General features: G+C 41.3%; 2 protein-coding genes across 6 annotated transcripts in view; one reads left to right on the top strand and one right to left on the bottom strand.

Moving 5' to 3' along the window:
- FNIP2 (folliculin interacting protein 2) overlaps nucleotides 1-5,771 on the top strand; it is a 47,708-nt gene extending 41,937 nt beyond the window's left edge. For all 5 annotated transcript variants that reach the window (XM_080589667.1, XM_080589669.1, XM_080589668.1 and 2 more), the window contains 2 exons: nucleotides 3,297-3,412; nucleotides 4,444-5,771. In XM_080589667.1, the coding sequence (XP_080445793.1) occupies nucleotides 3,297-3,412; nucleotides 4,444-4,522 (195 nt within the window). In that variant the 3' untranslated portion in view covers nucleotides 4,523-5,771. The remainder of the gene's footprint in view (nucleotides 1-3,296; nucleotides 3,413-4,443) is intronic.
- SPMIP2 (sperm microtubule inner protein 2) overlaps nucleotides 5,411-27,507 on the bottom strand; it is a 40,434-nt gene continuing 18,337 nt past the window's right edge. Inside the window, exon 4 of the mRNA XM_080589712.1 lies at nucleotides 5,411-11,762. Coding sequence (XP_080445838.1) covers nucleotides 11,567-11,762 — 196 coding nt within the window. The 3' untranslated portion in view covers nucleotides 5,411-11,566. The remainder of the gene's footprint in view (nucleotides 11,763-27,507) is intronic.

The raw sequence follows: 27,507 nt of genomic DNA, 5'->3' as shown, positions 1-27,507 counted from the left end.
CAGTTACGGATACTGTTTTTAACTTAGTTTACTTGTAATAGACCAAGATTAAAGTCAGCTGCTCCAAAATAAGAAAGAATGAAAGTTGCTTAGGCAACTTTAGCATGATTGTATTTATGATTAGAGTTGTGAAATTTGGCTTAGATTATTTTGTTTGTATAATTTCCTCATTCTCTACTGTTTCTACCATACAATTTTTTATTCTTGTTTTGTTTTTTTACCAACCCCACCTAGTGGATGCCTCTTCTCTATCCCCAGTTACATGTGTATTGGCATGTTGACTTGACCTTTGTGTTTTATGCATAGTCTAGCCCACCCTGTCAACCAGTGCTGTCTCAGACCACCTGGCAGACATGCCTACAGCATTCTTGGGAGGAGACTGAAACCTGAAACACTTGGGGTTGGGTGGGTTGCAGCAGGGGATGTTACTTTCTCATAGTGTATGCTTCCCATCCCATAGCATCCTTTCTTCTCCACGTTAGTAGTAGAGTTCATCAGAGCAGATCAGTAATGCTTTCTGATAGCTGTTTTGGCTGATTACAGCAAAGTTACCCACAAGTCTGGCAGCAGTAATTATAACAATTTTTAACACAGTTGTAGCTGGGGGGAAATTGCGTATCTTTTTTCTGTAGTCTTCTTTTGAGTAAACAGAACTGGCTTGGTCTTCAGCAGATAGCCTTGAGAAACTTTATTTGTAGGAAACTTGTGTAATGACTGCTAGCAGACAGAAGAGGAAGGTGGAACTGAACATTAACAACTAGAAATAGTATTAATTAATGCTGCTTTGGATAAAATTAGTGGTATTAATTTAAGTACTTGATTTCAAGTACTAGGGCCAAGTACATCAGTGTCCTTTCTGGATACTTTTTTATATTGAAAAACATGCAACTTAGGTTAGAATTATGTCATCATGCTTGCACGGGAACGCCTTAAATTTTGGCATTTTTGAACTCATTAGTTGTTTCTGCAGCTGAAGTACTACTTCCAGTTCTGCCCTAGTATATGCAACTTCTGAATGCTTTGTGTGGTGTAGTGGCTTTTGGAGGTGGAATAATTTTATTTCCTTCCTTAAAAAAAAAAAAACAGTAAAATGGCAGTCCTAGTAGCTTGTAATTTTTGTTTTCCTATAATCCACATTGGAGTCACTTTGAACCTTCTGTCAGAGTTTGCAGGTCTTTGTTAACGGGAAAAGAATAATGGATGAATGGAAGTTGGGTGTTCCATTCAACTCTGGGGGGAGAAGTCCATTTTTTTAATGGTGATTCTATTTGACTTAAATTTTGACAAAAGCATATATAATAGCATAGATCAGAAATGCGTAAGGCAGTACGTTTGAAGATTAAAAGTGTATGTTTCTTGACCTGCAGTTACTGTTCAGAAGAGTAATTTTTTTTATGGCACAACAAAAAACAAAACCCAACTTGAGACTGGATAAAATACAAGTGCTGATGACTTTGTGACACTTGACTGGAAACCTTACTGCAGAGTTGTGCAGTATGCCAGGGTGAGAGGGAAGTGGAGACTGCAACTGTTGCTTGTCAGCAGTATGACAAAGATTTTACCTACACCTTCTAGCTCATTTTAAGCTACTCCTCTGATTTTAAGTGACTTCATTTTTTTTCCTGTTCAGTTGATGAGAAGTTGCAGAGGAAGCTAGCATCAACTTTTTTTTACTGCTCTTCTGTACCTCACTGGACATCTTGAACAAAATGGATTCATGTAATGAGCTTGAGGAGGAAAGTCCTTTGATTTTGATTTTTTTGATTGAGTAGCAGATAATCTTCTCTAAAGAATCTCTTAGAACAACGTGAAATTCTTCCTTACTTCCTCTTAATAAAAAAAAATCTATAGTCCTTTAGCTTATGAGTAGTGGAATTGAAATATGTTGAACTGCCACTTTGGGAATCAGCTGCATGCTTACCTGAACCACCGGGGAAGTCCTAACAGGCTTTTTGTATTAGTTACCTGTAGTAGAGAAGGTAAAAATGCCTTCCTTTAGGCTAGAATCAGAAGTGTTATGATTATAATGGCTTTAGTGAAAACTCGCTTGAAGCAAACAGATCAAACTACTCTCAACTTGCAACTTGCAGCAACTTGCTCAAGACCATCAGAAAAATGCATGGTAGGCTACCCACGAGCATGAGTCTTTTTTCTGTTTTTTTTTTGATTAGCAGAACTGCTTGCACAAGATTTCATTTTTAATACTTACGGTTTCCATTAAACTTAAAATATACACCAGACGATGGCCTGGAGGTATTTGCTACTGCTGATTCTAATTGTTGTCTCCGCCTGCTGGATGATTAAATATTTGATAATGAGGTTCCGCACGCGCTTCTTGTTTTTGTCTTTGAAGTGGTCATCCCTGTGGAAAGAAAGAATGTATTGAATTACCTTGTGTTCTGGAACAAAATACCTGATAAAACAGCCTGCCTACTCACCTAGTGAAGATGTCCCTTGTACTCACCTTGTGTTACTGTTTTTTTTAAAAAAAAATCTCCTTCAAGTTTTCATCTGCTCTCTTGCAATTGATGTATGAGAAATTATGTACCTACCATGTGACTATTTTTAAACAAGTTCCAGCATGCTACTGCTGAACAAAATTGGAGTAATTAAATTGGTATTTCAACTTGAACTATTACCTTTTGCAAACAACATCAAATGTTTAAGAGTTTTAAACTAGAATTATGTAGTACTAATTAAAAACAAATAAAAACAAAATAAAAACAGACAAAAATAAAAACAAATAAAAAAGGATTTGTAACCTAGTTTCTCCAGTAAACTAGAGATCAAAAGAGGTACAGTTTTATGATGAAGATAATGGTGTCTTTCACTTATGTTTTAGTCTCTTGAATGGGACTTCTCTGGTGCTGAAGAGTGTGCTAATTTTAGGAACTGTTGTTGTTTTCAGGAAAAAGTACTGACTTGTAACAGACATTTGTTATGTATTCTGGTTAGATCTTAATAAGGTATCTTGAATGTCTTTGAACCTGGTTAAAACTTATATGTCAGTAGAAACACTTTGACTTGAAGGGAAATTGGATGGTTTTCTTTTTGACTCCTGCAACAAACTTGCTGCACAAGAAAACTGAAATACTCCAATTCTTTGAGATGAGGGAAAGCTAGTGTATTTTAAGTTGCCAGGACAACTGTAACACATTTACTTCTTTACAGATTTTTGGGGGGAGACTTAAAGGTGTTCTGGCTAAGATAAGTAAGCATATCATTTTACCTATCTTTGTAATATATGCATTCAGTTCTTTTAAAGCCATTCTGAGGTTTTTGGTCTGTATTTACAGTGCATAATGCATCTTGAGGATAGACTACAAGAGATGTATCTCAAAAGCAAAATGCTTTCAGAATATCTGCGAGGACACACAAGAGTGCATGTAAAAGAACTAGGAATTGTATTGGGGTGAGTATTGCAGAAATCAGTCTTATTCTATGGTAAAACTTGAGGCAGTTACTTTGCTTTGCAGTTTCTGAATGTAGTTATGTTCCTGTGGGGACTTGCTACTTATTCCATGTTCATTACTCCCCTCTCTCTCATGCACCTAAAGAAGTGTAGAAATGGGTTGCAGTGAGCCATCAGGAGACACAGTCCAACAGGAGCAAAATCATTTGTTGTTCTGAAATCTTAAGAACGAAGAAAGTTTTGATTTTGGTTACTTTGAGGTTGTTCAGTAATAGGTTGTGTTCTAGCCAAGTACTTCATGAATGCATGTGCTGTGAAAGCAGAATGAGAGGAAGAAGAAAGAAATGAATACACTTCCAAGAAGATGGTTTTTAAGCACTGTAGCTAAAACTTAATTTATCTTTATACCTGGATGCTCAAGATTTCATACTGAGAAATGTAGAGACCCTGAAGTAAACACTTGTGTGTATATATGTGTAAAAATGTATATAAATTTATGTACTGGCCTTTGAGGAGTGTTCTGTTGGAAATGGTTGGAACTGAACATTGCATCTGTGAGACATTGTGCTACTTTTATTGCCTAATAATTGATTCTTCCAGCTTTTGGTCATTTTTGGTAAGAAAGTGCTGCTGCATGGTGAACTGAGTTGTATTCAAAACATGAAATTGCAGTCTTCCATAAGTTGATGTTCAGTATTTTCTTCGGCTGGGCTTATTGATGCCTGCTGGCTGCAAAGACTGCAAGCTAAGGGTTATGGATTAGCGAATAAATCAGAATTTTTATTTGTACCACAAAAAGTATTACATTTTGTGGTATATAATTTTATCTTTTTCACTTAAATGGTAACAGCCCTTTTGTTTTTAAATGTTATCATCTAATTTTACTGGTATAGTATGAACAAATAATTAAACGATGATTATAGCAAGACACTTTCAGTTTCTTTGAAGTGAATGAAGAATAGCCTCTTGTGTTTATCTTCTTCTGTGAAGGTGATTGTGTATTTTAAAGTCTCTTTTTTTTTAATTTCTAGGATTGAATCCAATGACTTGCCTTTGTTGGCTGCTATAGCAAGTACTCATTCTCCATATGTTGCTCAAATACTCTTATAAATTAAAATCTCAGGATAGTTGTTCCCTTAAAGTAAAAGAAAGAGTATGGGAATGTTGAAAGAAGAACAGTTGCCAAATGCTGATAAAGGGGAACACTGAGGAAAGCAGGTGATGACTGTACATTCTACCATCTTCCGATTCTGGTTTCAGCTGGATGTTTGATCGGAGGACTTCAGTTTACATAATGTAAAGGCATTCAGGTTTTTCTTACAATCTCACTTCTGACTTAGTGACTGCATCCTTGCATTTTATTTTTCTTCAATGGACAAAAGTTAACACTATGTGGCAGACTGTGAGCTGCCATCCAAAACGCTGCTCAAAACCATGAAGTAACAGTTAAAGAACAAGTGGGTTGGAATGGATTTCCTAATGTTACGCTCGTGAGTGTGGTGTGGTGTATTTCTTTGCTGGGGAGGAGGAGCTGTAAACTATGTACATAGCATTCCTATACACAAGTGTATTAGATGGGACATGATTTTTCTTGCAGAGCATAAGCATGATTTTGTATAGTAGAAGTGACCAGCTCAGAACAAGAAACCTGGATTCAGCAGCCGGATGCTAAGTGGGAATGGAGGTGAGGAGAAGAGATTAAGCAAGCTATGGTTGCTTCTCTTTTAATGAGGAGGTATTCAGATGAGCTCATGAGTAGAAGTAATTCTACCCTGAAAATGGAATGAACTTCTGAGGTGGGTTTTTTGTGGGAAAGCGTTATGGAATTTCTGCTACAAGTTTACATTGGTTGCTGATGCAACTTCAATAACTCTTGAGTTTCTGTATGACTGTAGTCCTGGGAATTAAACCTGTCTTGGTGTCATCAAGTATTACTATCTCTGAGGAATATGAATTTGACAGCCTTCTGTATGATGCCAGTGCTATTAGGGCATATGTGTGCACATAGACCAAGCAATTGGCACAAACTGAAGACAATCTTATTTGGGTGGGGTAACCCTTACTGAACCTTCAGTCAGATGTATTACTTTTTTCTGGCTACTAGTTGGTCACTATATTAGGTATAAAAGAGGACCATTGTCTGAAATAAAAGGAAAAGTAGGGGACAAACCCCCAATATTTGGTATTACTATGAATGTTTGCAATTACCCTGTATGATTCTACTGAAATCTTGAACTATCATCCCGGGTGCCTTTCCGTAGTAGACTAACTGTTTTGAGACCAGAAACTACTTCTACATGAGTTGATACTGGCCTTCTGTGTTTCTAGAAAGCAAAATAAAATTTTGTATTTTACTGTTTTCATGTGGTTGATAACATGAATGTAAAAAAAAAAAAAAAAAAAACAAAACTTTTGCATAAAGCACTGTTGAGCTGGATGTGAAACTATGGACCAGACTGAGGAAAGAACAAAGGATCAAAACAAACATTCTTAAAGAAAAGGAAAAATGAATATTGGACCTTTCTGTTGTGAGCCAGCATGAATGAGGTGTCTGAAACTGACAGTTTGCAAGCAAATTGCTAGCAAAACAATTGCTTGTGAACAGTGAATTCTGATGAGAAACTTCTGGTCACCAGTTATGCGTTGTCCTCATTGGTGGTTACAGATTTTTAACACTGAAGGGACACACTTTTATTAAAAGTGATTTTATTTCATACTACCTGGATGTTTGGACTTTTCTACAGTAAACTTTCAATGATTTGAAACAATGAAATGTGCATATTGTGAGTTGTTTAAATGTGATTGGGGTCTTGATGAACATTGTGTTGCTTTTTTGAGGGGAAATGGGTAGGCTGACTTACTGTGAAGAGGGGTTGTTTCCAAGTGGAGGGATAGTTAATATTCTGATACAGTGCTTCTAAAGCTGATCCTTATATGCTGCGTTTCTGATCTGACATTCCAGATGTTTCTTTTACTGCATTTTCATAGGCTTGTCCCTGATATTCTGCCTACAAAGGCTAAAATCTTTCTGTGGTTCAGGTCTTCTCCTACTGCTAATAATTAGGTAAAATTTTCATATTTTTGGTCTGTGAATTCTTCTGTCTGCTGGAAAGTAAATTTACCTCTGCATCTAGCTGTTAGCAGCTATCGTTTTCTATTTCACAAGGTTAAGACAAAGCGAGAACCACAGAGCAAGTCACATATTCCTGACCTATCCCTGTAATGGCAAATGTGGGCGTGCATGTGTGTAGAGCTTTGAAACTGCTTCCCTGAGTGTATATAGAAATTCTCATGTACTTTATTTCATGCCACTCGTGAATACTGGGTGAATTTATTAAAAGACAATTCGGTTTCTCATAAAGCATTAGTTGGGTTTTTATCTGAACAGGTTGATAATTCTTGAAAGAGATGTGCAGAAACACTTTTGCTCTCAGTGTTCGAAGAAAGCCGAAGGTCAGCCGACATTCAGTGATTTCAAGGCTAGTGCCATAACAAGTAACATTTGATTTTTTTACTACACCTACTAAAAAAAACAACAAGCAAACAAGAAAAACTGCCTTCTGGTAAAACATTAAGCTAGGGGCAGCATGTGAGCTGATGGTCGAAGCACTTGGACTTTCTTCAGCCCAGGCTAAAACTTTATAGTTCTTGCTGCTTTCTCTTACCATTTTGCTGCTCCTGCTCTTCAGAAATCATATGAAGAACTCTCTTGTTCTGACAGTTTTAGTGGGGGAGGAAGGGGGGGATTGAAATTAAATCCCTTTATTGTTAAAAGGCTTTAGCCTGAAGAAAGTTAAATACCTATCTTTCTCCTCCACCAAAGATACTACCTCATTTGATGGGATTCCACCTTCTAGGGCTTTTTTGACTCAGTCTTTAACTTGTTTTTGGTAGCATCTTGCTGTTTGTGTTAATTAGTATGGCATGACAGGGCAGTAGGTATTTACAGATGTTGTGTTAGACCTCTTTAGGGCATGTTCCTGTTTTTATTTTAAGTGAATGAGAAGTGATATGAATGTACAGAGGTGTTTAAAATTGATAATGTAGCTTAATCTTCAAATATTCCGAAGTTTTTATCAGTATTATGTAGTTTTTGTAAACTTAAATGCATATTTTGTTTAAGTGGGAGTGCACAGTCTTTCCAAAATCCCACATAACTGCAGTTTACACAGTGCAATTTAAAGAATGTATTCTTTTTTTCAGGCAAGACTAAACCATGCGCAGAGGGGAGGAATGAACTATTAAATTGTAGTATTTAATTGAACTCCTTAACCTAAAACAATACCAAGAGTTAAACATTTTTAATTTAAATAGGTACTTTCTGATTTGATATATACAGCTGTCTTCTGCCCAAAAGAAACAAATACACACTGATTCTGGAATTCTTTAATTCGCATTTCTAATGACATACTCTAGATGGTCTTCCCCACTCCCTACTAAAATGCATCTTTTCTCTAAAAGTCAGAAAGCCTTTTCAGAAACAAACTCCTGCATATAAATTTCACACAATGATCACTTATCCCTCAAGTATTATCCCTCAAGTATAACCTTTGCTTCAGTTAAGAGGCCCCAATCAAAACTGAGTCTGAACTGCTTAATACACTCTAGATGTTTTTTTAGGTCAAGTGTGTTAATTTGACATATATAGCAGGCTTTCCATAGCTGATAAAAACATGTGTTGCTATTGCATGTTTGGAGAGCAAAGGCTTTTTTTTAGGAATGACTGAATACCAATGTCAGACTACATGTTTTTGGTGTTTTTTCTTATAGTTGTTTATGTACGCTATCATTTTGGTCTTTCTTTGCGGCATTTGGTGCAATAAACTTTCTGAAATGAATGTGAGTGGTATTTGGTATCTTCCTTTTTAAAATTTACTTCTCAAAATGTTGTTCTTTTTTTTGTAGCCGATACCTAACAGTGCACGGATGTCCAATAACCAAGTAGTGGAGTAAGTGAATGTTGCGAGAATCTAACGGGAAGGCTTCGCAAGATTTGAAATTTAATTGAATACTATTCACATCTTTGGAAGCTTTACTCCAATTATGCATGTAAACAACAACTCTTGTAGTACGAAGTCTTAACTTCAAGGAGTAGTGGAATGTGAGGACCCTAACTGTTGGCATAGGTCCTGCAGAGCTTCCCCGTGCCTGTGTGACTAGCACTGAGCTCAAACGCACATGAGAAGAGCTATCTGAAGAATGTTGCTGTTGTATAGTACATCCATTTTTTTAAATCGCTCAGCGTAAAAGGAATGAGTGACACCTTGTGAGTACTAGACTATAACATTGTTGATGGACTTAAATTAGTTTTATAAGGAAGTCTTTAACTTGTGTCAAACCCTCCATGAACTAAACTTCAATTTAGTATTGCAGACTGAAAAAATCTGAGTTCATATTACGAGCACACATACATCTGTTTTTCAGTTGTGATATTTGCTTGGTTTAAAACTGTCAGCTGGACGTTACCTAGAAGGCAATGAGCAGCTTGGAACACTGGAAGCCTAGGATCTGCAGAGCACTTTAGGTTCTGCAGCTTATTGGAAAGTCCTCATAAAATAAAAATGGAGAAGAAAGGATCACTTGTAATTATGCTTAACATCTTTGAACAGGTGGGTCTTGCTTGTACTGTGTAAGTGCTTATCTGTAGAATGAAATTTCTGAGATTCAGTTGTTTGTCAGGCTAGCGAGGATTGCATATAACAAAAGCCTACAAACTTTGGTATCAAGGACTTTTCACTGTTCTCTGAATACAATTTCCGGCTTTCTGGTCTCGCTGTAGTAACTATCAACTTTGAAGCCTTTGGAAATCGAGCATAAGAAAATAAGTAGATCCAAGATACTAAATGCTTGTGTACATGCAGTTGAAACGAGGAGAAATGTCTGCTGTGCTGTCTGCTACAACTCCTATGTAGTTTATGCAGGAGTACTAACAGAAACACAGTGACCTCCTATAGCTTTAGCTAAAATCGGTCTCTGTGACAATGAAGGTTTTTTTGTGTGAAAAGTGCATTGAAATGTTAATGCTGTGGTAAGGTGTAACCTCAGTCCAGCTCTTGCCAAATTGTGTAGCTGCTTCCCTATTCTGCATTTAAGTGAGAAGGTTTGAAATGATTAATAGCTAATGCCTGTAACAAGGTGAAAAACCTGTTACCCCATCCAGTCTTTCCTCCTGTCATACTGGCTGCATCTGCAAGCTGCTTGTGCTGTCTCTTGCTCTGGTGTTCATTGGCTTGCTCATGTGCAAGTGCAACATGTTCCAAGAAAAAAAAAGTTAATACTTCTCTGCTGGGTTCACAAGTTGAATCTGGCTCCAATGAATTCCGATAAATGGAAGTGTAGGGCAAAGGAAGAGGGACAGGACCCATATCAGCTAGGAACAAAAGAAGGAATTAGTTGGAGATCCAACTCCTGATGTCTCTGCTTGTGGGTCAATGTATTGGCTCTGAGGGTTGTGCTGTGGAGCAATGTTGGTTTCCGCACAGGGTTTGTAAGGTCCCATGAAGTTCTTGTGCTCTGTTTTAACCAATTTTTAAAAAATGTGGTTATGCTGTTACTCTTGTCAACTGGTTACACTTTTTTCTGAAGTATGCTTAGCCATCCTCTTCTAGACTTTGTATGATATGGACTGTCTGGCAGGTTAGCAAGAGGCAGAGGAACAGACTGACTGGTGTAAAATAGCCAAGCACTGGGAAGGGATGGGGGCCTGTGGTAATAAATACTTTGTGTCTAAGAAGACTGCCAACGAGCTTTTAAAATTGACAACTCTGCATTGTCAGTTATAAAATTTGTCAATAAACTGCAGTAAATTCTGTGCTTAGATCAAAAAATGTAACTCAAAATATTGGTGAATAACTGATTTAACCCTTTTTCATTTTAAATAAATGGCAAAGAGAAATACAGAACCAATGAAGAGAGTCTCCTTACATGTAATGAGGAATTCAAGGTTACAGTAGACATAAGTAAACATGAGCAGTATCACAAGGCACCCATGTCTTGTGCCAGTATTCCACCGTAGTCTTTCTCACTAAATGAAAAAGTTTTGTTAATCATCCATGCACCATATCCTTTGAATTCCCAAGTATTTGTAGTCAAAGAGAACACAACTGTCAATGTTAAATGGGATTTTGGATATAAGGGATATGCAGCTGAGTGATAAACCATGAGACTGTGACCTGTAAGTCTTCCAATCACATATAAAATTAGCTTAAGTAGCCACATGCTAGTAATCCACATGCTGGAAAATTACTCTCATAATAGTTGCAGTCAGTTGTTGGTTTGGCACAACCCCAGAGCTAAAACAGTTTAAGTAGTACAAGTAGAGTAGCATCTTGTCTAGAAATCCTAAAGGTCAACACAAGGCCAAAGGGCTTAGAAGTGACAGCCAAGCACTCAAAAATAAATATAATCTCATAAACTGGATTTCTTTTGTTTGGAGTTGCAGCAATTCCATTTGTGATTGGGCAAAAGGGTATTTGAGAGAGAACAAACTCCTGTAAGGAGTTTCACAAGTAAGCTCCCACTCCTAGGGGAAGGGAACTGTTTGTGGATGCAGAAATACAAATCAATGCTTACGTCTGCTTAAGATCTTCCCGGGTTGGTTGGTACTGTCTGATAAAAAGTGCTGTGAAGGACTGGGATAATGGGCTCACAAAAATGTTTTCCCTTCTCACGTGTATTCCAAGCCTGTATATAACATGTTTGTCTCAAACCTGTCCTTAATTTTAACAACCATTTAACCTTATTTTACAACCTTACATCTTTTTCCCCAGGTAAATAAAGCCTGGAAAGTTTTCTCCTCTTTTCTACTTGTTACTCTCATGTAAATGTTTTTCGCTTTTCTTTCTTTGGTGTTTTATGGTAGTGTAGCACTTCTTTTTTTTTTAAGATTTGCAAAGGTCATTTTAGCCTTAAGGTGGACAAGTCTCCTAAAATTCTTCATGTTAGCTTTGAAAATTATAGGTGTTTTGCACTGAGCATTTTTGAACTGTTTTTGATTCCCTGGAATGTGTGAAGTTTTTTGACAGTTACTCATGGTGTGGCCCTGCTTTATGTGAAATTGAAAATCCTATGCTGCATTTCCAAACCAATAGCTTCTCCTTCCTTCTGTAGGTGATGGGTGGCTGTAAGGGCTGCTGCAGCCTTGGTGCAAGCACTTTAACTTTTCAGGTGTGTTTCTAATGGAGAAAACACCTCACCTTTTGATTTGGGAAGCGCTGGTGACTGGGCTGCCTGAATCACAGCTGCCCATTTGCTGCGTGGGTGAAGGTAGCCTTTGTATCTGCCCAAGTCCCAGGCGAGCCTGGCCCGTGCACCGCGGCCTTGTTGTTCGAGAACGTAGGGAGCGGGCTGCCTGATGTGAACATGAAACAAAAATGGAATTAGCGCTGAGGAAAAAGGTGTTTTGTTTTTTCTTCCCCCTTTGTCCTGCTTTTTACAGTAATGACTTCATCCTGTAGGGGCTGGATGTCTCTGACATAAAATGGCAGCTAAATCTGGAGACTCATTGAGCGGGGTCTCCCGCATGCTTACCTGATGTGCCTCACAGGGTAGGTGAGGAATGGACCTTAATATTTCAGCGCTGTACAACGAGGGATGTTAACAAACACCAGCCTTTCAAGTGAGTTTGTCAGGCCCCTGGTATTTAAAACATTTGTGTTAGGCCTAGCTATGGCTACACCCCCTAAGGTAGATAGCCTTCTCTGGGTTTTCGTGATGCCACTTTTTGCCACAGGAATGCAGCGGTCTTGCCTGTTGCCTAGTACTGGGTAAACATGCAGGGCTGAAGATGTAATGCCCGTTTGTAGTGTTGCTAAATAAATTCTGAGTGCTGTGGGTAATTTGTTGGCTACTGGGTGTGGCTGGAGGAGTAGCTGTGTGCTATTACGTGCTTACTTCTGTGCTCGTGGTAGCTGAGGAAGCTGGTAACTCAGGAATGCCGTTTCCATCTTCAAAAGGCTTCCTCTCCAGAGCCATGTGATGCTTAAACTACACTGCTGCTAAGTAGCTAATCCAACTAGTTCATCGCTGGGATCATACTAAGCTTTGTAGAAAAGCTGGTTTACTCCTCCCCCCTCACTTCTTCTTAAATTAGCTTTCTCTGCTTTTGATCAAAATACATAATGCTTTTTCTGCATGTGTTGTTGTTGATAGCAACTGCTCTGCCAGCCCCAGAGAAAGTGAGTATGGAGGTTGTGATTGGAGCTGTGAGGAGACTTCAAACCTTGGTATGGTCTGAGAGCTGACAGCTGGATGGTTTCCACCCCAGGAGACAAAGTGCTTGAAGCAGGAGTCCCTCATGATGGCTGTCCCAAAGAATCCAGGTGGAAAACCTCACCTGTAGGTGTTGCTGATTGCGCAAAGTCCCACTCTTTTCTTCAAGAAAAGGGGACTGCTAAGAAGGACATAACTACAGTTCTGCACGCAGAAGAGCTTGGTAGCTCTCTGGGGTGCCATCTCTGGCAGCACCCCCGCTATGCTTTGCATTGTAATGCTTCCTGTAGTTTGATGGTTGGCTGCCACTGTGAATGCTCTTGTCTCAGCTGTGATGCTGGGCTGGGTTACACTGCAGTTGAGGTTGAAGCATGACAGTGAACTTTAGAGTGGACTTGTTGAATTTCAGGGCACTTTTACATAATCTGCAACAAGCATGGAGCGTCCCGATAGTACAGCTTGTAGCCTGCTAACATAGTACAGCACTGAGCAGCAATGCTAAGATGGTCTCTGGAGTCACCATACCTCTCTCTGGTCACTAACATACCTTAATCTCAGTGCTGTGCTGAGTTAACCACACTGATTAACCCCATTCCTAATTCTTGATGAAGTCAGACCAGTGGCAGAGCAGGAATTTTCACCCTGTGCCTGTGGCTCAACATCAAAGAAGCTCCTGTTTGTTTTTCTAGCATTTTGGTAATTACTGCAATTCCTTACAGAAAGGTGAGGTGTTTGTCCAAAGGCATGCAGGGATGCTGTGGCTGAGGTTAGTACCTGATCTTCTGAGTCCCAAAATAATGCATTTGTCATCTGACAATCCTGCTGGCCGGGCTGGGGAGGAGGAAGAGGAGTAGCATACTCCTTAATTTTCCCTTCCTGGGAATTCCTTTAAAAGTCAGAGAAATAGTGTCCAGCATCCAGGCTTCCGTCTGTCTTTCCCAAAAGAAAAGAGAGGAAACTAATTCTCTAACTCTTAAACGCTGCCTTGAAAGCTCATTGTGTATGATCACAATTGTGTCTGTAAGGGTAGAGATTTAGCTGAAAGTATTTACCATGTAGATACTGCCAAAGAAATAATTTGTTTTCCAAGCACCTGCTTCTTTACTGTTATGCATCTTTATTCTTTGCTTGGGATGCGTTAAAGACATGGAAAAAGTAACTCATGACAAGCTGCTGAGCAGCACTTAGAAGTAGCAGCAGTTGGCATCCACTCCAGAAAAGTGCTAGTTTTCAGGCAAATAAAAGCAGAAGTGAAAGATGAAGCTCGTCTCTGAGTTTCTCATTTGCAGCAGTGGGAAGGTGTTAGAGGCAAGCATGTGGAGTGTACAAGATGCTAACTTACTGCTTCACAGAAACAGTGTATGCGCTAGCTTTTACAGATTGATGGGCAGGTAGTTGTGATAAACGCTGTGTGGCAATGCAGAGTCTTAACATCTTTCTATTTCAATATAGGAAACTGATATAATGCAGGTTTTCTCTTAAAGCACAATGCAACCAGTGTAAATAGCTTTAAACTATGTGAAAGGGTAGGGGCAGGAGGAAATGCAAGAAGAATGAGCCAAAAAAAAAGTAAAATTATGAGTCATAAATTCCAGTTCTTTCCACCGGTGTCTGTTATGAGTTCCTAATTCAGTCTTGGTGCTGCTGATTTTAATCTGTACGGTGGGAATCAGAAGATCAAAAGCAGCCCTGACCAGGCAAGATGTGACTGTCACTCTCGGAGGGGATAAGTTGCCATGGCAGTCCCGGCAGTTGTTCCCGAGGGGCGGCCTGATCCTGGCCAGCTGCTGGGCAGCTGAGGACGGAGGGTCCCTGTGGGGGGAAGGTGCCTTTGGGATAACTAGACAAACATAAACTGCATCTCAAAACAAAGGATTTTGGATGATTTCTTCCTGCTGCTGGAGATTAAGTAGTGGCTCTTGTTGCAAAAACGATGTGCTGAAAGACACCACAAGTTGCTGAAGAGAGAGGCAAGCGTCAAACCCGGGCGTAGCCTGAGTTATTCCCAGATGCCAAGGGGAAGAAATGCAAGGTTCAACGGCAGGAGAAGGAACAGGCTGCATGCCTGCTACAGGAAGGAATACACATGGCTGTGGTCTTTGCATTCAGTGGACTAAGTTCCTGTGAGGCCAGGTCTGAGCTCACCATCTGGGCGCCTCGCAGCAGGTGAAGGTGACCACAGGTCTGTGTCCTTCAGCATGGTCCCCTTCACACAGGGATGGACTGGGGGTCCTGGGCTGTGGGTTTTGCATTAGTTAAGCAAATCGACTGCTGATCCCTTGTTTGCCAGCAGAAATCTTCCCTTGTGTAAAATCTTCCTTTGTGTACTTTCTTGAAGCGGGGTGTCAGACCAGAGCTGCTACCCCTGCCTTGAGCTTCCGCAGCCGGGTGCTGAGGATGAGGGGGAAGCATGGCTCCCCTTCCCACCATTGCCTACTGTTACTTCAGCTTAGCTGTGACAGAGAAGCTGGATCCTGGAGGAGGGGCGAAGTAACAGCTACATCTGGCTGTAATACAGAAACGTGTGTTTTGTAGCACCAGTGCCAATTCAATTTTTCTTTCCCCCAGCTGCAGTCAGTGTAAAAGCAGGTTTCAGCTGGCTTGCCTAGCTCCAGCAGGGCATCAGAGAGCTCAGCGCTGCAGCCCCTGCTGCCCTTCATGGTGCATTGTCTCGGGCCTGGTTCTTACTGCACTGGGGAGCGCCTGAGGCCCTTACAGGCCTTTGCCCCCACTGCAGCCTGCCGTGAGGGTAGCTGCCACTACTGCTAATTGCAGTAATGTCCTAAGTGGTAACTTCTGGAGAAGTACAGTGCAAATCCGTGCAGTTTCCAGTCTGTGACAGCTTCCTGATCACTGAGGGGAGCCGGCGTCTCCCTTGGCTGTGAGGCCTGCGGAGGGCACCACGCAGCTCTGCTTGCTTCAGGAGGGGACTCGCCTTTCGTATGAGTTATGACCATGACTGTCAAGTGCTCTGAGCACAGGTGAAGGAAGCTGCTGATAAATGAGGTGTAGCAGCTGCTGAACTGCTGTCATGCTGGCTGGGGAAAGGCGAAGTCACCAGAGAATGAAGATGAAGTGCTAAGCATATTTTGCACTCAGAAGGCGGCTCTGTGGAGATGATGGGGAAGAAAGCACCATGTAAAAGGCTTTCTGACTTCTGCTGCAGCTGTTGTTTGTCAGGCCTGATATTCCTCCATGCAAGGAGCTGCCCCTGCTCAGCTTCTTCAGATAGGATCAAAGGGGTCAGCTGGAAAAATCCCTAAAGAGGTGGAACAACTCGAGGAAGAATGCAAAGGGCTTGAGCAGCGGCTACTAGGAAATCGAGGTCAAATAATGCCCTGGTGGCTGAGGCTACACTCAGAAGTCTGAAATCTTAGGACCTATCTATTGTGACTGGGTAAAAGATGGAGTCCACACCTCTTACTAGTTAATCTCTAGTGTGTGAGAAGTGGCTGTGTGCTGACATCTGCAGAAAACAAGAAAAGTTGGTTTCTTCTTCCGGTGCCTTTGGCTCATGTGAGCCTGGGGCTTTGCTCTAGGCCTCACGTCTGAAAATAGCAGCACTCTGCAGTAGCAGGAACCATTCAAACTGTGCTGTGGTCAAGGGATGGGAGCCCAATTGGAACTCAGCCATCTCGTTAATTTAGCCAAAACTTTAATAAGAATACAAGCTTTTGGTTTTTAGATTTCAGTGTACTCTGAACTTGTCCTCAGTTATTTTGCTTGTCCCTCCCTCCCTCCGGTTCAGGGCTCGTGACCACTAGTGCTATTTGTACCTTTTGCAATATGTTATTTCAGTTATACATTAAGTATAGTGGATGTGCAGTTTCTGTAGTTTACTTAACTTGAGCAAAGGAAGCTAGATGATAACTGGCAGCTATTGAAAACTTCCCTTAAAACCAGCAACAGAAACAAAGCTGCCTTCTCTCTTTTGCTATTGCTGGTACCCAATGCTTCCCGGTGCGGTGAAAATTCAATTTAAAATTTTCTGTAAATGTGACCGCTGCGCATCTGAACTTTGAAACTTTAACACTTTGAATTAAAAGCATTTTGATAGTGTAACTCTGATACCCTGCTGTCTTCACAAATCACTCAGACCTAAAGACCCTGGCTGGTCTGCTTTGTGGAGCATCTGACTCCAGCCTAACCACCACGGACTAGATGGACATGCTGTGTTGCAGCTGCTATCTGCCAGAATCTGCTAGAAATCGTATAGCTTCCTACACTTTTAAATGGAAAGCTATTACCACAATTGACTAAAACTTGCTTCTAAAAATACAGTTTTGTAAAATCAGGTATATCGTCATCGGAAATAATGAATGAGGTATGATTGTTTAGTTGCTGGCTAAGTATCTTAACACCTGCACAAGCAAGCATCTTCTCTGCTGTGCTCTTACAGATGCAGTAGCCATATGCAAATAGTTAAAACGCCTGCAGAAATAAGTTTTTTTTCACTACATCTTTAGAGCGCTCCTATTTAACATCAGTTCTCTCTGCATTTCTCACTCTAGAGGTCATGAGTGAGACATGGTATCTGAAATGAAAAGAAGGAACTTTTCTATCTCAGCTCGTTTGAGGATCAGCTAGACAACCACAGCCTCTGTTAACAGTTTTCTCCTGCTTGTTGCGGACTACTGGCAGTGTTGGCCCATCATAAGGGTGCTCATGTTCGTTTTTCCCTGTCAGAGCCCCCAGATGAAGCCCCTCTCTTGATTTAGCAACACTGCTCCCTTAGCACAAAGAAGCAAGGGCAATCCAACCGCACACGAGCGAGTGGTGGCTTCCAGAGGCATGTGAGCGAAGTGGTGATTTAGCCTTTCAACTTGACAGATCTGGGCTCTTTCACCATCTCTGTTTGCCCAGGCATTGTGAAACCTCGTAGCACACTGCAAAATTCCTCAACTGTAATGCCTCTTTCCCAAAGGTGCAATAAGGTGAAAAGTTGGCCTCTCAGCCTGTTGTTTGGCATGCCTGCTGTGAGGTTGTAGGGCAAAGTACATGGCTGATTCATTTCTCTGCCACGAGCCTGCCTGCGCTGAGGTATAATGCGGCATTGCTCCCAGGGGCTCCCAGCTGTGCTGAAGCTAAATATGCGTTTCTTGACCAGACTGATTTCTGCAATTTCTGCACGTTTTGCAAAACAGTTGACGGTACCGCTGAGCAAAATTTACAGCCAGAAGCCTCAGCCCCTTCAGAAAACCAAAGAGGGGTTGCAGTGCGTTGTGTGTATTTCAATAGTTACTAGGGGTCCTGACACGCACGTTGAACTGATGCTAATGTTAATGGTGTCTTTAATCACCCTTTGCAGCTGAAAAATGCTATCACGCCAATGAAACGAAAAGCTTAACCTGCAGAAAAGAAGGGTCTGCAGCCAGCAGTTTGCCTACTTAACAAACTCCTCCGGCTCCCAGCCTGTATCTGTGCTGTCTTAGTATGTGAAAAATGTTCTCTGTGCCACAGTGATGTCATGAGCCCGGAGCCGATTGCTGCTGATGGGTTCCAGCTGGGCTGCTGATTGCTGGGAGGCACTGCAAGCTAAGCACATCCTGCCCTGGTGGAAAAAGCATCCAAAACCTACCTCATTCCCAATGTCCCCTGACCAAAAGCCCTGATTAGTTAGGAAAGCATTGACCTCTGTTATATCTCAAATGCAGCAGCTTGCTGCTCATTTTTGAGCTCTCCCTACCCGCCCTCTTGCTGATTGCTGCGTTGGCTCCATGCAGGTGTCCGCTATCTCAGCTGAAATCTGTATTAATGGAGAAGTTCTCATATTAAGCTGGCCAAGAGATAGGGGCCGTCTTTGGAAAGAAATCCTATTTTGACAAGAGGAGACACTCTAAAGAGATGCTTAATCACTGAACATCAATTGATAATTAAGGTAAAGCTTTATATTGTTCATGTTAGTAACAAAATGGCACACTGCATGGACACACACTGGTCAAGTTACTCTATTCTCTTCCTAACCAGAATCCTTTCTCTGCTGTCACTACCCTATCCGTAATATTTTTTCCTCCAGTTCATCTTGGCATATCTAAAATTAGATGAACAGCTTTCCCAGGCAAGCACCTGTCCATGCGTATCAAGTTTCTGGTGTACTGTTTGAAGGCCACAAATAGATTAGTTAGCTCTTTTCCTTACTGTACCATCTCAAAAGGGAAACTGCTGAGACAAGGTCTTTCAGGAATGTAAATGGCTGTCTATCCTACAAATGAAGAAACAAAGATAAATGTCAGCCACGTGTGACTCCTTGGGAGACGACTCGTTTCCAGCTGGATTGCTTTGGTTCAGACATTCCAAGCCAACGCTGCTTTCACTGTTGAATTAGGAAATCAGGGATTTAACTGATGAATCTGGTGCATGTATTTTCAACAAATTGCATGTGTTTTAGAGCTTCATCTACAGTACAGGGTTTGGAGATGACTTGCGTGCTTCTCCCCTATCTGAAGTCTGGATTCAGTGCAGTAGAAGACCGCAGGTGAAACCTATTTTTTCCAGGCTGGGTGATGTGAAGTGGGCTCTGTGCAAGCTGGGCACACACAGGAGCAGAACGCAGTACATGTATTTGCACGCGCGGCTTCTCAAGAGTTCTGGCTCTTCTTTTGTGGTGAATGCTCTTTGCTAATCCTTCTCACTTAGGACAGAATAATTCCTGATGTTTGTGGTTATTCTTCTTTTGAGGCAGGTTATACACAAACTGCAGTGGCACATCCAGGCTACAGTTTCAGAAACACTGCTTGAATTTAGTGTTGATGAAAGTCTGATGTTCCAGCTTTGAGTCAACGCGTCATGTGTCAGGCTTTCAGCAGCATTAACTTGCCAACACCTATAATAAAATCCTTATCCATCTGGCTATCCTTAACCACAAAACCAACAGAAAATCTCAGTTACTATCCAGCCCCAAACCTGTTTTCTTACTGAACCAATCTGGATGTGTCATAAGCCATTTAAAAGCTCGTATCAGTAATAATCAGTGGTTTTGTTTGAATATTTTGCAATTTAGAATGCTAATTCTCTCTTGAAACTTTCCTTGAGTAAGAAAGCATTGATTATGATTTTTTTTTAATATATATATCAATTGCATGGATTGGTCCTTAATTGATGTTTAAGATACAGTTATGCAAATAAACCTGTATGTATCAGGATAAGAAACTCATGTCCACATACCATTTATTCTGTAAGGCAATCAGCATTTCTAGGTTGTCAACTCTTTGGTTGATTATTTGCATTCCTACCATGCCTCAGCTAAGAGACAAATCTGATAATCCTTTATGCTGCTACAGTAATTATTTTTTATTACATTGGCAAAGAGAAATTAAAATAGCATTAAGGTTGCAGGGGGCAGCATTCACTGGTAGGAAGAGAGGTGAATGAGAAAACGTGGTTTTACCCCATTGGGTTTTAAAGCTGTTTGCTAGCAGCAGAGGTAGGTTGAGGCCCAAGAGCTATCTGTTCGTTTTCAAGTTCTGAACCAAAATGTGTGTGGGAGAGGACTGATTAAAGAAAGACATCTCCATCTCTCCAGCTTCTGCTTTTGTCTCCTCCTGCCTTACAGCCTTTTCCCCATCCTCTGTTCCTGTTTAGGGGCCCTCCTATTCCCATCTTTTCCCATCTTCATGGCTACCCTCTCACTTCACAGTTTTCATACCTTCTCACTTTAGACCTGGTCTGCCCTTTAACTGTTCAAAAGACCTGGAGCACATGCGATGCTGGGGGAATATTCACTGAATTTATATAATAAATGATTATAGATTTCTTCTGAGGATAATGAACTGTTGCGCCAAGCGGTAGGACTTGGTCAGGCGAAAACTGCTCATGCACAACCTCATCATGGTGGCAAGCTTGAGAAATTTCAAGTCTTGTTTCCAGAGGTGTGAGGGCAAACAAAACCCATTCCTTTTACTGATTTTATTTTTAATAAGGGCAAAGCAACATAATTCCTCAATTCTGAAATAAAGATGATCTGTTATAGCTGAATCTTTAAAAAACTGAGACTGCCTATACACCACCAGGCATTTTAATGGAGTGGTGCATTTGGAAAAGATTTAAATCACCAACAAGCACTTCGTTAAAAGGAACGATAATTACAGGTGTTGCTGCCTCTAATGCTTGGCATACAGAAACCTGACCTACTTTTAAATACCACTCAGGACAAAAATGAGAAGAATGAACATCACAGGTAGTACTGTGTTCCGTGTATCTGAACTGATGAGTATTCATCTTTTTGCTTGAACAACATTTTAAAAAGACAAAAATTCAGCCAACGCAATCAGCAAAATTCTCTTCATTCATTAACTAAGTGCCCAAGAGATAAATGGCAAAGAGCTAGGCTCATCTAGTCAATACGAGGTTGCAGATTAAATGAGGCAATAAATTTACCCCAGATTAAAAGTGAATTTTCTTGTAGCATAAAAATCACCTTTCAAAGTTGTTGGAAACTTTACAGAATGCAGGTCACAATTATAGGAAATAACACTTTGGAGCTATAGATGAGAATACAGAAGTGGTGTACATCTATGGGAATGCCTACAGTCACTGGAACCAGAGTGCTGTGCTGCAGATGTTTGGGTAGGGAGGAGAAACTCCCTGAAACTGAAGAAATGTTAGTTTGTGTTAAATATTCAAAGTTTAGTGCCAAGTAACTATCTCCTAAATAAATGCTGAGGCATGTTACGTACAACTAGTCTAAAAACAATGAAATAGTTTCAGTGTAGTTATTGTTCAGTTTTTTTTTCTTCCCCGAGGAGACTTTTAACAATGCATTTCTCATACATTATCCACTTTATGGAATTATATGTTTTATTTCACATGTGCCTCCTTTAAAATATTCAGTAGTATGTTTTTTAATTTATGACTGAATGCTTCAGCATTCGAGGAGGCAGGTAAATACTGTTTGTCTCATTCTTGTAGCTAAGGCAGCTAGGGAATAGGCAAGTCAATGTTTTGTGATATGATGTATTGGCATTTTGCTTGTGACTAGCAGCCTTCTCAAAACTGAAAGCATGACCTTTTGTGAAATGGCATTCTTTTATTGAACAAATGTGTTTTTAATGTATTCTGTTATAGCTGCTTGCTGTTGTGATTATATGAAATTGAACTGCCTTTTACAACATTAAAGGCTAGAGTGGGAACAAAGGGACTGAGCTGGTTTTCATTCTTTGTTCTCTTCTGCAAATCTGCAAAAAGATTTGTTGTAGCCCATGCTGCAAACATTAGATCTCAGCTTCTACAGTTTTGCTACGGGGTAGCCTGAAGTCATGAGTTAGTGATATGATAAAAGGCGAAAAACTGAGCTGCAGGGTTTTTTTATCACGTGTGTTTAAAAGAAGTAAAAACGTTTAGTCAGGCCAACTGGATCTTTTCCCATTTGCTTGCAGCTTTAACTGGCACTGTAACCAGCACTGGCTGGGAACAGGTTACGTGAGTTCTTTGTGAAACCCCTTTATGCAAGAGGCAACATCCTCTTTCCTTCAGCTGAAGGCTAAGAAAACTGCAGGTCAAATTTCTGCTTATGCCAAAGCCACACTTCTCTGTGGCCCCACAGCAAGCACAACATCAGCAATTGTAATTCCTGACAGTTCTGAACTTGAGGCAGGGAGTGAGAAGGGGAGAGGAAACCTATTTATTTTAGAGAAATACGGAAGATATGTTCATACTGAGAATGTATCAGCAGAAGGCACAGATAAGAAAACAATTTTTATAGTTCACTGTTTAAAACAAAAATGTCCTCTAGGTCTTGGACGTAAGGAAAAAAACTATATATGTGAATTGACGTGCAGCTGGCAGCATGAAGGTAGGAAAACTGACTCCACCTTTGGGAACAACTTCACCTTTGGGGACGTGACACCTAGGAGCTGGAACTATCACCTTCATCTCTGAACCTGTCTGCATTTGGAACAGTTTTGCTGCTGCTCACTTTAATAGATATTACTAAGCACGCAGGCAAAGCTCAGAAGAACACCATCGTAGCCTTATTGTTAGTCATGGGTGCATCCATGGAGGTAAAAGCTGCTGAGAAGGTAAATGGCCTCTTTGTTACAAAGAACTGCGAGATGTTAGTTGTTGAGATATTCATTATTTCTTTTTGCCCAAAAGGAAGAGAGTAGGAAAAACGCATTAACATTGGGAAGAGAAAGACCTTCATCAGTAACACCTGGAATAAAACATTGGGGTAGACTATTCCATTAACACGAATGGTGGGAAACACAAGTCCGGAGGGGCCCAGTAGGCTCCCCATGGTGTTTGTGACTTGAGAGCCACTCAGGACATCGCTTGGAGTGGTTTTTGGATTTGCTTCTGGGGGTGCAGAATGTGTCCTCCTTTGACAGCTCCTTTCCCATCCTCATTCAGCATAAATTGTGGTCTATTTGGGGAGTATCTCCACGGTGTAACTGGTCTCTGCGGAGGGAGGCAGTTGCCAGCACTTCCTACAGCAGCCATGCACTGGCTGGGTGCAGTTTGGCTCTGCGTGTCTGACTCATGGTGGATCTGGGCCTGAGGTTTGGTGGGGGGGGAGGGGGAATGTTGTTGTTTTGTTCCATTTTTATGTTTGTGTCTAAATTAAATGCTAAGGAATGATGAAGAAGAAGGATGATCTTGTGGTTAAATATATTCAAGTGGCAAGCTGGAACTGGGAACTGCTTCTGGCTCCACCACATCTATGGACAAGGGCAAATAATTTGAAATCTCAGGGTTTTCCCATTTATAAGATGAGGATGAAAGGGCTTTGTGAGAGTCTGAATGCCTGAGTACTTTGCTTCCCAACAGAAAGAGCTAGAGAAAATAAAATTACGGTTTTCAAATCAATAATAAAAGCAGACAGCAGATAAATTTTCTGTCGCTGCCCCTTCCCTGCTCTGGCAGCGTGGTTCTGGCTCTCGGGGGGCTCTGGGGCGAGGAGGAGGATGCCCAGCACTGCCCAACACAAAGCTGCTCTGCTGCATGGCAAGGCAGGCAGGCTCTGCCTCACGTGCTGGGGATGGCAGACGGAAAGCGATATACACTAAGGATAAGTTTATCTTTTCTGTGGTGTATCTGAACATGTAGTTTATCCTGTCACATGCACAGGGACAGCGCTGCACGAGAACACAGGCCGATTTATCTCCGGCTGTCTCTGACTACTCCAGTGGGCTTCACGGTACGACTCCGTTAATAACAGAGGAAGGGAGAGTTCGTTCTGATTTTGCTTGCTCTAATGGGAAGTAATTCCCCTGAAGTCAGTGGGATCGCAGTAAGAGCTGTATCAATTCCTGCGCCCTCAGGCTGATGATAAAAGTAATCTATGGTCATACTGCAGCAAGCACATTTTAGATATAGAAACAGCCCAAGGGAAGGGAAGCGCTCTGTAAATGGTATCAAAGCAAGGCATTTAGCACACTAGCATTCAAAGCACAGGCGTCTGAGGAAGGCTGCCTCTTTGGCCAGCGTATGATGGCTGCTGCCCAGCCAGTTTTCTCCTCCCGGCCTGTTTCCTTCACCATCCGGAAATCAGAAAACGCTACCGAGTCATTTCTACAGAGCTCTCCCTAGCATTTTGCCTTCCCACATCAGCAAGAGCTTAATCCTCTTCCACCCTCCTTCACCAGCCACCACCACAGGGCCAAAGAATTTCACAAGGCCAAAAATTTTGGTCCCCAAAACAGACAGGCATGCCAGAGAGGTAGATGGAAAATGGCAGCCACAGGTTTTCTGGTGAGCCCAATTTCAAGCTGCTTGTGAGAAGATGGACTAAAAGCATGAGGAAAAAGAGGACGCAGGCTGAGGAACCGAGGGGACAAAACCTGTTACTGCAGCTGGGACAGCCCCGCTGTGGGGCAAGCTCGGAGCACAAGGCTCGGTGATGGCTCCTGGCCTTCCCCAGGGCTGCCCTGCGGCCCTCTGCTGCGACACTGGCCCAGCAGCTCGAGTGATTGAGCAACGGGGCGGGGGGGGGGGAACCGAGAAAGGAGGGTGGGGGGAAGCTGAGAAACCTAAAAGGAGGTCAATGACACGGGTACTTAACAGGGAGGGAACAGGATAGTTTGGGCTGTTTGGCTTTGAGATAGCAAGGTGGGTCTAAAAGGAAAGGGCATCTGGTGTGGCCGCCCTGCGGTTATCAGGGAGAAGTGGGGTGGGAGGGTGCAGATCCTGGGAGCAACCAGCTGGATGCTCGTGTCCGTGGGGTGACGGAGGAGCGAGCAGGCAGCCACAAGAGCCCCGAGGAGATCACAAAGAAGTGTTTTTTTTGTGTGCTGCCCCGGCTTTAATGCAACTAGGCCTGTCTTCATCCTGAAAGGGTGGCAGGCTCAGTGGGAAGAGAGAGGGGAGGCCAGAAGGAAGGGTTCACACCTCCCTTTCTTTGCAGCTGATCAGTCTTTTTTTCCTCTATAATAGAGTATTTGGGTACACTCCACGTACAACTCACACCTGATTAGTTAAAGGGGATTATATTAATGCAACTCAGAGTGTAGGCAATCTTAAATCAGCTTTAACTTTACAGGAGAGTATTAACTACCGTGATTTATTTATTTTTTTAATCACTACAAGTATGTCCTCAGAGAAGATTGCAGCAGTTTTACTGCAATAGATGAAACCTTTGTGAGCTTTGTAAAGGAAAACCCTGCATTTGCCAATTTCATGCCCTAGTCAGGAACAAAAAAAAAATCACTTCTTAATTCAAGCCCAGAGAAATTCACTGAGTAAATGGCAAGAAGAAATAGGTTATTTTGAGTGGTAGCCACAGGAAGAAGGGACAATTTGCTCCGGATAGTTGAGGCTGGAAGTTCCTCATTGCAGAGCTACCAAGGAAAGTACCAGCTCTGGGAGGAGAAGGTGGGAATCATTTCAATGTTTGGAGGGAAAAAGGGGAGCAAGGCTGGGGAAGCAGTTTGGATGGGGGCTGGGGATGCTGGTGGATACCTCAGCAGCTACATCACCAGGCCAAAATATCTCGGTTACTAAAAACTGCCTACAACTTGAGTTATTTGCTTTTTCCAACAAGGAAAATATTATGTCTTGTGGGAAGTCATGAGGATGACATACCCAAGAACACTGCATATTTGATCACTAATAATATAAAGTAAACATCTTTTAAATATTTCCAGCAACATCTGTCCTAGTTTAACTACTGGTTCATGTTGCATTCTTTTATGGAATAATATTCATCACAGAAAGCAGAGCGTGTGTCACCGCCATCCATTACAAGAATTAAACTTGTGGGATTTTCCCTGATGAAGCTGATTTCCCTTTAACCTATAAAAAAATGCTTTCTTCTAATTTTCCACCATTGCATGACCCTGATTCTCCAAAAATTTGAATGCTTGCCTATGATCTAATATATCTAATACTTGGCTTGGATATAAAGGGAGCACAATGAGATACTGGTTTAACTCATACGGGGTGTGTGCGGGGGGAAATCCAGAAAAAGATGTTGCAACAGTTTAATAAGAATATGAGCTTACCTTTCTGGAGAGACAAAAAAAAAAAAAAGCACCTTTGAGCAGCTATAAGAGATTAGCCTTGTTCTGCAAAGAGGGAAGAAAATCAATGTTACATAAAGGTAAAAATAGCAAAGAAAAGAATAACAAAGAGGAATGTGGACAGAACTCCTTTAGCCTTGGATGCTGACGTAACCTGAATGAGGCACATTTGCCTAGTACTAAGATATATGGATTATATGTAATAGAAACTAATGTATTAAGTGGCAATTTACATTAGCATTTGGGAGGAATACATTTTTATTGACAAGCACTAATTTTTTGGTAGAAAGAGAAAAAAAACAACCCTATGGATTATATAAATTAAAATTTACTATTTTTTTACCAGAAAAAAAAAACTTTTTTTTTTTTAACAGCTGGACTTCACAATTCATCCCACTTCTGAGTAAAAGTGTAGGCATGTCACAACTGAAATAATTCTTTTTTTTTTTTTTTTAAAGTAACCTATCCATGAAGAGGCAAGGTTTTTGTTTGTTTGTTTGTTTTGGTTAGACTAAAAAAAAAAAAAGAAAAAAAAAGAAAAAAAGAAAAACCCTTTCTGTTTCTAGAGTAGTAAAATTCCAGCAACATTTAAAAATTTTCCATGTGAAGTCTCGAGTTTGAATTATGCAGAGAAGTCTTTGGTGGCCATGAAAGACAGGAGTATATTAGCCCTTGAACTACTTCGGAAAAAGACAAAATTTTCTCTCCCAATATACAAACTGATTAAGAGAAAGCAAACCAAAAAAATGCAAGCAGCTCTGCACTGGCTCAGTCAGTGCTTTAAAGAAACTAAGGTGTGTCAAGTACCAGTTTCTCAGCAGGGTTATATCTCTCTCTCTTGTATCATCCTTACAGTGTTGCTGGACCAAGTTTGGGTAAACTGTAAAAAGAGAGTAAATAACTTGGTACAGAAGGAGAAAAGTTGGGCAGGAGAGGGGAAACCCCAGATTTTGCAATGAAGCAGATGTTCCGACACAAGATGGAGCCAACCAGTTTCACTGAGATGGCGCCTGCTAAATCCGTCCCATGGCAGCAGTGCCTCTTGTCCACACAATTCTCAAAAAAAGGACAAGCAAATCCTCCCACTGCAAACCTCTGGATTGGGAAAGAGTTGTTCAGTGCTTCAGAGCATCAGTGAGCCTTCTGGCTTGGTCACCCACCAAAGGAGAGCACAGCTCTATGAGGCAGGGCTTCCCTATGGGGCTGTTCAGCCGTGGATGAGCCCGGTTTGTGTGCTTCATCTACTGTGTTGATTGTCCATGCTAACAGCTTAAGTCCCCTCATTTCTAGTTGGTATCAAAACCAGAAATCTGGCATTGAGCTGCTGGTATTGCAGCCTCCCTGCCCTGTAAAGGCTGTTGGACTCTGCCTTTGGCTATGGAGGTGACACAAAGGGCAGTAAGGAGTGGGACTGAAACAGCAAATGTAACT

This window comes from Anser brachyrhynchus (genome assembly GCF_964034855.1).
Source record: "Anser brachyrhynchus genome assembly, chromosome: 4".
NCBI lineage: Eukaryota > Metazoa > Chordata > Aves > Anseriformes > Anatidae > Anser > Anser brachyrhynchus.
This window is presented reverse-complemented; position numbering and strand designations above follow the sequence as displayed.